A 10,906-nucleotide genomic window follows, 5' to 3' on the forward strand; every position below is an offset into this window, starting at 1 on the left:
TAATAATAAGACAATAACACTCTCAGGGTCCCAGCTATTGCCATCAGGAAGGAAGTTTAGAGTACCAAAATGTCGATTGAATAGTAATACTTCAATTTTTTTAAATGTAATTGGTGGCAGATGAAATAAGGATGAAATCAATATTTAACACCAACAGCGCTTTTTTTAAAAACTCAACTATTGATGATTGACTATTTTCAGTTTTAGCATTTTTCTGTACTTTTGTCTATAATAAAGGTTTTTATCTATTTAACATCAGTGTATGTTTTCTCTGTCTTTAGTACTGTAAGTTTTATTATTATGTTATTGGAGATGTGGATGGAAGCCTGATTCAAGTTTCCTACAATGTGCAACAATAAAGTAAATCTCGAATCTTGAATTTTGCATCTTATTTTAGAATGCTCATCATTGGTTTTTGTGCAAAATGTGATGATGCAAAAACTATAGGTGTTTAATAAAGGTAGTGGAGGAAAAACAACAAAATGTGCCTCTCAATAGGAGTGAAGTGGAAAAGTCCTAAAAAATTGTACTCCAGTAAATGTAACAAAGACACAATAATCTTGAAACACTTTATGAGAGAGTGAATTTGCTTTGCTGTACTCTAATAATATTGCTCTCTAATAATATTCACACTGTACTACATGTTCTTTTCTTGAACAGAATGCGCACAAGCAACACCAACCGGCATGTTTATGCCACAAATCATTATGACTGATGAGTCACAAATTACTGGTCAGAACATGATGTATCGTGTTCGGGGTGTAAGGCTACAGTTTGTTCCTGAATGCAGAGTGTTGCGTGTCAAGGCAGAGGTCAAATGTTAAGGGGCCAATGGCAGCTCCAGATGGTACCTTTCCACTTTTGGAAAAAGAAGATGCCAGGAAACGCCGCCAGATCAAACACTGACATATTGACAGGGGGGGATGTATTTTGAGTTTGTTGGGGTTGGGGCAGTGTAAAAGGGTACAGGGTCGGACCTGTCATGGGCACCTGACTATAAAGACTGAAAATCACAATGAAAGTCATAAGTTATGAAACAGTACTGGTCTGCTGTTCACATTACATCTGACTTGGGCGGCACGCCTGCCATTTCATAACATAATGAACATCTCAATGCAAGCTAGCTTTCGTGTTGCCTCCTCCTCTTTTCTACCCTTGTCCCTTTTTTCCACTACGTCTGCCAACACCAAAATCCAGATGACCGGAACGTGGTGTACAGTAGGATCAGGTGTCGTGTGGCTGAATGCAGTCGCTGCTGCAGTCTGCTGTGGCTGAGAGTGGCATGGTGTCGTCTTCCTTTGGTCAGGGGTGTCGCCATCATTAACACCATGTGTGACAAAACAAAACAGACTCAGTGAAAAGGAGATGGACTTTAGTTGTCCTGTTCAATGCTGTATTCTGTAATTTGTCATCTATTCTGTACCCACAACATCTATTGCATGTCAATCCATCCTGGGAGAGGAATCACTTCTTGGTTGGTTCCTGGGGTTTGTTCCACCCCCATTCCCATCTCCCATAGGGAGTTTTTCTTTACTGTACAGACTGTAAGGGAAATTTGAGATTTGTGATATTAGCTATACAAATAAAACTGACTTGACTTAACTACTTTTTATCACTTTTTATCACATTATTAATATGTAACAAGCTGCAGCACAATACATGCTGTAAATAAGGTTTAACCTTTGTGTCTTGCACTGCATGAGTTGCCTGGGCAACATTTTCTAGATTTCTCTTAAAGGTCCAGTAATATTCTATATTGCTAAACAAATGAGAAAACAACAAAATATTGATTCCACACGCTTCTATAACAGGTTCTGTGAGGCTGCATTGAGCTAAAAACATGGAACGTCAGGGGATTGCCAAGTTATTACCTTTCATCGTGAGTGTCTGTATCAAATGTCACGGCATTACAGGAAATAGTCATTGAGATATTTTAGCCTGGACCTACCAACCGACTGACCGACAGACCAACATTGCGATCATAAGAGCCAATTAAAGCCACTGGCCTGCAGCCACATCATTGCACTGAGTACCCACTAGTACAATAAATCCACCAATGAATGAATAGTTCCCAATAAATTCACTATTTACCTGTTTGTGTAATGTTTACTGAAAATGAAGTGTCCAAGTCAAAGTGGCCATCTACTCTAGGAATTACAAAAATATAATCTCCAGACATTTGGTAAATGGACTGTACTTATATAGCACCTTTCTAGTCTTCTGAGTGCTCAAAGCACTTTACACTACAAGCCATTACAATTCACTCATTCACACACCATTGGTGGCAAGCTACCATGCAGGGTGCTGGCACAGTTTTTTGCTGTTTAGTATCTTGTCCAAGGACACTTAAACATGTGGACTGGAGGAGCTGAGAGTCAAATGATCAGTCCTGAAAGTAGCTGACAAGCGCTACCTCCTGAGCCACAGCAGCCTTTAACTATTGTTTAAACATTTTTGCAAGTCGATTCCTTCAAATGTACAATACAAAATATTTGTATTTTTCTCAAATTATTTGATATTAATTTCAAACAGCAATAACAGTAAAGCAAGAGTGAAAAAGACAAAGAAACAAAATTCCTGACAAGTCCACATAACCAACAGAAAATATACAATCCATTTCCAAACATGTAAATAAAAGCAGACGGTGGTGTATTTTCAAAAAATGTATTATCAAATATTCTCTGTCTGAATACTTCTGTACCATGTTACGAAAGCCCTGGCAGTATGTTCAAAGTCCACACTGACATCCCAGACAAAACATGTATGGTTGGAACACTGTTTGAGGTGCTCTTAGCTGCTCATCTTGTCATCACATCCCACTGTGATTTCTTAAGATATTTCTGTAGTTCATATTGAGATGAAAATACAAAAAAGAGAGAGAAAAAACATAAAAAACTGCACAGTTCAAAAGAATGTGGAAGACAGTAGCAGACACTTTTACAAACACATAGCATCAAAACACATGAAGGGTATTTGAATATGTAACAACCAAGGCGGGAAATCATTGCATGACAAGCATGTGACTTTTCAAGCATTTTGGGAGTTTTCATGCAAATCTTAAAGAGGGTTTAGACTGTAGCATCTAATTGCGGATACAAGGAAATGTGCTTTGACTTGATTTGACTGGACAGCTCTAGTGCTGTTATGAATTTCCCTGCCTCAGGAACATGTGAACATTGTAGGTCCTAAACCACCTGTCATCATGCCCTTTGAATTGAGCTGTATGAAGTGTGTGTCCAAGTATTGTATGCTCATTATAAAACTGTACTGACACTCATATGCCTCAGGCACTTCATATCAAAAGCTGGCACAGACATGAAATCATAGTGACCATGAATTTGATTTTTTTTTTCATGTCAGTAAGAAATTGGGCTCACTGTAGATGATATTTGGAATGAAAATTCACTTAGTGTCACTTTGTTTGGTTTAAGGATTGCGGTTTCACAAAAGGCACTTTCATTTCTTTTCACTTTTCACTGAACAGGTCTCTTTTTGTTCTTAGAAGTTATGTCAACAGGTACACTGCCAGCATTAACCTTTACAAGGTGTTGCAAGTGGCAGCACAAGAGTTATGGCAGAACATTTTGTTTAGCTTAAGGCAATAAGGTTTGTAACTGGTAGTATCAAAATCAAGAGTAAAATTTGGTCCAAGACCTTCCACAGGAGCACGATTAGGACTACAACTATCATTTTGTGATAAATATTTCCCTTTTTGAAAAGTATGACTCCACAGTTCTTTTGAATAAACAGGACACATGAGGCCGTCTGTTACCATGTGCTAAATATTCCACCATCTCAGCTTCTTAGTGGGATCAAAAAGCAATTTTTAAAACGTGCTTTTTAAAGAGATTAGTGTGTTTCTTTCATTTCAGCTGAGTATGTAACACTGCATCGCATCAAGCCAACTTTTGGTGTCTTTACATTTGCATAGCAGGACAACATTCACACATCTAGCACAGCAATAAAGTCATTTTACAAATGCACACAAAAATATATATAAACTATATCCTGAACTGTTAATACCACTTCAGCTCCATCGATGACAAGTTTCAATGAGCTGAAATTATCTTTATGGTGTCTTATTCCATTCAGGTACCATAATCCATTTTAAAACTTAATGTTACAAAAATAATGGTCAGCTGGTCTTTTGAACAGTCAGACATTTGTCAGCACGCAGGTCATGTGATAGAAGGAGGAGGTGAGGCAGACAAGTTCAATGATAAAATCTCACGTTAGGTGCTCTCCACCTCCTTTGTGTAAATGATTTGTACAATAATGCATTTGTGTTCATTTCTTTTCAGAATGGGAGGGTATCCATGAAGATTTTCTCTACAATCGGTGGAGGGGGGACCAGGTCCTCCAGTTTCAGGTAAAAGATGCGCTGTAGGCCCTGTGTACAGAGAGTCCTCAGTTCAGGGAGTTTACCCAGAAGACGAGAAAGATAGCTGGGCTGGGTCCGGCTTGTTTCTGATCTGTTTCCACTCACGTGTTCCCTTAAACAAGTAATGAGGTGGTTTTGGAAGTCCTCGACACGTTTGGGCTCTTTGAGGCCGTGGCGATCTAAGTGTAAAAGATGTTATCATGAGATGCTGTCTTACAAATAACTACGAAAATCAAGTGCAAACAGCAAACACAAGGTCTCACCAGTGATAATGACAAGTGCTGCGAGGCAGGAAAAGAAGGAGATGTCTAATTTCATCCGGTGAAGGCTCTGGGAGAAATCCATTATGGAGTCGATCCAGTCACCAAAACTGCGAACACACTGCATTCGGTGGAGGACCATGCCATTGCAGAAGATCAGCTTGCTCTTCTCTGGATTTGACCTGCATGATTTCAAGCTATGAGTACAGTAAACATACTACAACATGCACATCAGACTAATGAAGTAGTGGTTCACATGGCATGTTTTAACTAATAAAGTAAGCCAACCTGTACGCCAGTCGGAGGATGAAGAGCTCGACGAAAGCAGATTCAAGGAGCAGCTCCTGGTCCTCTGTGCAGAAGTCTGTGAATCCTGGGATGGCTTCAGCCCAGGATTTTATCACGTCTAAAGAGCCGGTCAGCAGGTTGTAGAACTGCTGAATATCACCGACATCCTCCTTCTCTGACGGGTTGTCCACTGTCTCCTGATACTGAGGACGAAGAGAAGGGTCAAGGCTACAGGAAGGATTTTTTCTACTGTTGTTGCTTTCATTTTACATCTTCTGTTTTTGTAACAGCTGTAATCAGTGCAAATTAGACTCTTTGTACCTTGGAGTAGTCAAGCTTTTCAATGGTTGGGCTTGAGTCTAAATGTGCCTTGACAAGAGATGTTATGATGTTGACACTGGGGGTCGTGGACGAAGCCTCAACCACAGTCTTGGGTTTGGAGGGCAGACGGCCTCGGCGCCCTTTGAGGCTGTCTGTTCGAACAACTAAGGCAAGAAGGGAGGAGAAAAAGGAGAGGAAGACTTAAGCACACGTTTGTGACTGTCACATGGTAGCTGAGCCCCACACTTTAAAAAACAACTGTTGTATCAATTTCAGCTTCCCTTTTTTTGCAGCTGGCACTGTAAAGCTTGGGTTACATACTGTATATGTCTATCATTCCTAGCTTTGGTTTGTCATTACAAACCCTGTTTTCCTGTCGTCATATATTAGTCACTGAAAGCTTTAAGAGAATCTGACATCGTATTACCTTCTTTGACCATTCCCACTGCAAGACATTTCTGGAAACGACAGAACTGGCATCGGTTTCTCCTCCTCTTGTCCACTGGACAGTCCTTATTGGCGAGGCACACATACTTTGCATTTTTCTGTACAGTTCGCTGTCAAACAGGGGAAAAATTTAATTACTATGGGTTTATAATCTTATACACATGTGACGCTGTAAATGACAGAAATGTGATTGAATTATGATCACTTTTACATGATTTCCCTTATCATTGGCATATCCAAAAGGCTTCACTTGTTGTGCACATGCATTTCTATTAGGCCTCTCCAAAACAGAATTGCAAAACTCTGTTTTAACTAATAACCACTGATGCATTACTGGCCAATACTCAATATGAATGTCCTATATAATATGAGTAACTCAGTGGTATAGTCCAACTGATACTGGACTTTTGAGGCCGAAACTGCGTGTTAAAGAAATATAATTATAATACCAATATATCTGTGCTAAATCTGCTGTTATGTCATCGGTCAGGCTCTACTCAGTAAGAATTAACCTGCAAAATGTTCATCAGCTCGTTACCTTGAAGAAACCTTTGCAGCCCTCACAGGTGCGGACTCCGTAGTGCTGGCAGGATGCATTGTCGCCACAAACCGCACAGCGGCCCTCACTGGATCCTGGATTGTGGGTTTTAGGAGACGTCATAACCCCATCCACTATCCTGGGGCTCTCCAGAAGCCCTTGCTCCAGGGACATGGGGGGACAGGGAAGTGAGGAGACATGCTGCTGAGGAGACAGGAAGAAAGGGTCGTCCTGGCCTGGCTGAGCATCCTGATGCTGCCCCTGGGGAGAGTGCTGCTCTGGCATGGTACTGAAGGTGAAAAAGGAGAGCTGCTGGGCCATGGCAGCCTTATCAGCCACAGATGACGGAGGGGCTGAAGTGTAGGGGCTAAAAGGGGAATCCCATATAGGTGCAGGCTGGCCCTGAAAGCCTGGTGTTGGAGGAGAAGCAGCGGAATATACTGGGCTGCCATAGTAGTCAGAGCCACATGACGACAGTGTTTCATCAAGGCAGCTGAGCGCGAAGGAGCCTGGGTAACAGCCATATACCTGGAGGTCATCCAGCTTGAAGGCTTGGTTTTGCATCTGAGAGCTCTCAGCTACCGCAGCATGGCTGAATGAAACCGTAGAGGCCGGAGGAGAGGTGGTAATCTTGCAGGAATAAGCATCAAACTCCCCCATGTAGCCATTTCCTACCAAGGTGTTGATGCTGGGCAATGAAGATGTAGACAGCTGGTCATTTTGGCCAGTGATGTCCATCACCAGTTTGGCACTGAGGTCAGGATTCAAGAACTCAGAGCTGAAGTAACTGTCATGGGGCAGGGATGCATACTGGGTTTGTACACAGGGCATTGCTAGGACAGAGAACAGGAACAATTACCTCAGGAGAAACTTAATATTTTTTAATTTTATTTTTAAAAATCTATATGCAAATTACTGACGTACTTCCAAATTTTGTATTTTAAAATAAATGTAATGTATCTGTTGTAACAGTCATTTATCTATAGATGACAACTACAAGTGTAAGTTTTATGATAACTATTTCCAAAAAAGAAGTGAGTTAAATCACTGGCAATAACTTGGGGCTGATAAGTGGTTGACTGGTACAGTAATAGTACAGATAAAGTACAGATGTCAAGGTATATCAGATATTGCCAGTCATTTAGGCCATAATTTTGTAATCCTCCCTCTGTAACCACCCAAAACAGTAGCCTACAATAACACTTTGAATGTTACAGTCTCATTTCCCCTACATGCCATTTCTCCAGCTTTGGGTCCAATCAGTCCTCTGAATGCAGAAGCTGGTGGAGCAGTCAGTTGCTGTCAGATATTGTGTTACTGGCTGTTAATGCTCTGAAAACCTCCTTTAGAGGAGGTGGAGGACAACCATCCTTCACAGGGAGTGTTGCAGATTGTATTTCAGGGTGGGCTGAACGCCAGCTGAAATGGAAAAGGTGGCAAAGCCTGTTTATGTGTGTGGTTGTGCATGTGTGTGCATGTGTGTGTGTCTATGTGTGTACGGCTGGGTGAATGGGCGTGTATTCACAAGCACTATCTTCCTCTCTTTATTTGGTTTTTCAATACAAAAACGAGAACACCTGATTATCTCAAACTATTTTACTAAACTTATAGGCAGAGCACACTGCTGGGGTGTGAAACAGGAGTTGTATGCCCTATAAATATATCCTACTGTACTGTATTCTATGTTTGCTCATATAGCAACGGCAAATTTACTCATACACAACATGTAAAGTGATAAAGATGAAAACCTGCTAACGTAATCCCTAAATTTCACATTTTACTGGAAAGTAGTTGTGAGATTTTTCAGTCAAGTACTCATACAACAGTTGTATCAGTGGTGTCATTAATATCATAAGTCTCTTTGAAGATTACATAATCAACTTTAAGAATCAATCATCACATAACAAGAGCTAGTTTGGTCTTTGATAGTAAATAGACTCAGTTGTCAGTTTATTTGGTAGGCCTATTCAAACCTAAAGCAATCTGATACAACATCCCTGCAATAAATCAAACCTTCATGAAGGTTATATTTTTCAGTTACTGTTTACACTGCTTTAGAGAGGTGCTGATTCAGTTTTATAGTCTTCTCAGAAACAGTAGTTTGTGGTGTTGTGGTGTGTTTCTGTCCACCACAGGTTGGCTAATGGATCAACACCTCTCTGAAACACTTTCAACAAAAACTGAGCTGCTTTCATGTTCAGTTTTAATTGCAGAGTGTTGTATTAGACTGCATTAATGTCAGCTAGGTGTAATTAATCCACTTGTTACTCATAGTGTATAGTTTTGACTACTACCTGAAGAGGCCTTTCTAAACATTATTTTTCATTAAACCATCAAACTAATTTAAGTATAAGGTTACAAATATGGAATTCCTCTCTTTGTAGTTCTATCAGTTATTGCTTACTATAACATAAATAGTTATTATGAAGCATAAACAACCAATATTGGCATGAAGGTGAGTAATAATACACAAAACATATGCAGACAAACATCACCTTCACTCACCTGGTTCGTGTTAGTATCCGGATTTTGAAGCTTTTCGTTTATTCCATACGAATGAAACAGCTGCATGTCACATCTGCCAGCTGCAGCCGGCACACACAATCACACTAACACACTCATACACACACACGCACTGGGTCAGATCCGCGCAGACGGACTGCACACAGTTTTTATTTTGGCTGCGTCGAGGAGAAGGCGGGCCCATGCCCAAATATGGCGAAAGGGCGGTGGAACGTTCCGGAGCGCGAGCCAATCAGCGCCGGGTTCGACGCAGACGTTCTTCCGTGTGACGCACGTACGGGATTCCATTGACGCAAGAGCCGGGGGAGCGTGCGTTCTAAATATAATCCAACAGCGGCGTTCACGTGGGGCTATTACTGGATGAAAGAGCTAAAAATAGGCGCAGTTTGGAGGTGCAGAGGTGTTTATGACTGGAAATGTAGATATTATAGACGTTTACAACTGGCAGATGTGGTATCGTTGATAGACCAGGAAAAAAACAGGCGGTTTTTGTTTTTGAAGTAGATGTAGAAAAAAAAAGAAACATAAACCGTCCTCCAGACATTCCTCAAATAATCTCTGGAGGATAATAACACAAATCCATTCACCATCTAGATTTAAAATACTTTTTTTTATTAATTACACACATTATTGGAGCACTTTTAACAACCCGCATTGACGTGTCTTCACTAAAGTAAATAAATAAAATAAAAGTTGATTTGCCAGCTAAAAATTACATACTGTAATACATTACAGTCTTTGTTGAACTAACTTGCTCATATATGTTGTAGTACAATGGCACATTTTAATTGGAGAGATGGATCATCTTTTGGTCTTCTACAAACCATTCCTTAGTAAGTATTTTGTATCCTACTTCAATGTGCACACACACACACACACACACACACTGAGCAGAACTTGTGTAGAATTGAGTTGTTTGAATGCACATGGCAGAAATGAAATATAATATTAAGCTTAAACTTTCATTAGTGTTTAATCACGTGAAAATACAAATCATTGTGGTTTTGATACCTTAGAATAAGCCCTTTTTATCTAAACAGGGAGCAGGTCCCCTTCCGTGGAGCTCACCATGTTGCATGCCATTTTAGATAGATAGACATAGATAGATAGATGACAGACTACAGTAGTCCAGAATAGATTAATGACTTTTTCAAGTTTTTCATGAATTTCACGGCAGCTTTAGGTTGACCTACATGTTTTGAAGGGGAGGGTTAGGGGAGGGATATTCCGTTTCTAGCAATCTGCAACCTCACCACTATATATAGCACTACTACACACTGCACCTTTAGTATAAGTAGCATCACCATATCATATTCATCATATTATCATTGTGTTTTATTTTGACCTTGGTAATACATCAAAATGTATAATCTATATGAAGCATTCATTCGTGATACACAATCTAAAAGACGTGATTTTGAGCATCTGCATTATAGCTTTAATGATGATGATGATGATGATGATGATGATAGATACTTTATTGATCCCATTGGGAAATTCAGGTATCTCGCAGCTCACAGTCCATGCATACATTCACACAATCATAAATACACATAGGTACATACACAACAAAAGACAAACAGATAATAACTGTTGGCGCAGTCATCTTGTGTGGAATAAATAACGTAACTTTACATTTTAACGGAGGAAAAATCACACTGCTCACATCAGTCACCTGGGAAGAGTGCCGGGTTTATACAGTCTATGGTTCATACACACATGCACAGTAATCAAAAAAACACTGCGTCTTACGTATGGCGTATGAGATCACATGGCAACAATAACCAACCACTAAGTTAAAATCTTAAAATAATAAAGAGAGATTAAAAAAATGTATCATTTATGATAGAAAGTGTGTGTAGTGCAGAATAATAAATAATAAAAGTCCATGTTAAAGTGACCGGTGTGGGGATAAAGGGGTGGGGGATGGAATGGGTCACAGTCAGGAGCCCCTACCCTCAACTGAGGCAATAATTGACCAGTCCAGAACAGCTACTAAATAGAGCTTGGTGGGATGGTTTTGTCAACTGTAGTTTCCAAAGCCAAAGGTAAACTTCAAACTTTAATATTTTTACAGTGTTTTCTTGACTTTGTATTTATATGTTGTGTTTAAGTGCTTGTGTTTCATCCCATGTTTCTGTTCCGGAT

General features: G+C 40.0%; 1 protein-coding gene across 1 annotated transcript; it reads right to left on the minus strand.

Annotated features, from left to right (window-relative positions):
* Positions 1-3,973: 3,973 nt before the first annotated feature.
* LOC128355528 (probable nuclear hormone receptor HR38) lies at positions 3,974-8,856 on the minus strand. The gene is made up of 7 exons (XM_053315815.1): positions 8,741-8,856; positions 6,236-7,068; positions 5,678-5,807; positions 5,251-5,414; positions 4,930-5,132; positions 4,645-4,823; positions 3,974-4,560 (listed from the first exon to the last, which is right to left on the minus strand). The coding sequence occupies exons 2-7, from the start codon at positions 7,064-7,066 to the stop codon at positions 4,298-4,300; spliced, it is 1,770 nt and encodes a 589-aa protein (XP_053171790.1). The 5' UTR covers positions 7,067-7,068; positions 8,741-8,856; the 3' UTR covers positions 3,974-4,297.
* Between the last annotated feature and the right edge of the window lie 2,050 nt (positions 8,857-10,906).

Source organism: Scomber japonicus, chromosome 3, assembly GCF_027409825.1.
Source record: "Scomber japonicus isolate fScoJap1 chromosome 3, fScoJap1.pri, whole genome shotgun sequence".
Classification (NCBI taxonomy): Eukaryota; Metazoa; Chordata; class Actinopteri; order Scombriformes; family Scombridae; genus Scomber; species Scomber japonicus.

Bases quoted from the DNA above. Each gene is read 5' to 3' on its own strand.
- LOC128355528 (XM_053315815.1), bottom strand. From the start codon at position 7,066: ATGCCCTGTGTACAAACCCAGTATGCATCCCTGCCCCATGACAGTTAC. The intron at 5,808-6,235 runs GTAACGAGCTGA...CCTGTTTGACAG, and splicing joins GCTGCAAAGGTTTCTTCAAG to CGAACTGTACAGAAAAATGC. The intron at 4,824-4,929 runs GTTGGCTTACTT...GAAATCATGCAG, and splicing joins ATCCTCCGACTGGCGTACAG to GTCAAATCCAGAGAAGAGCA.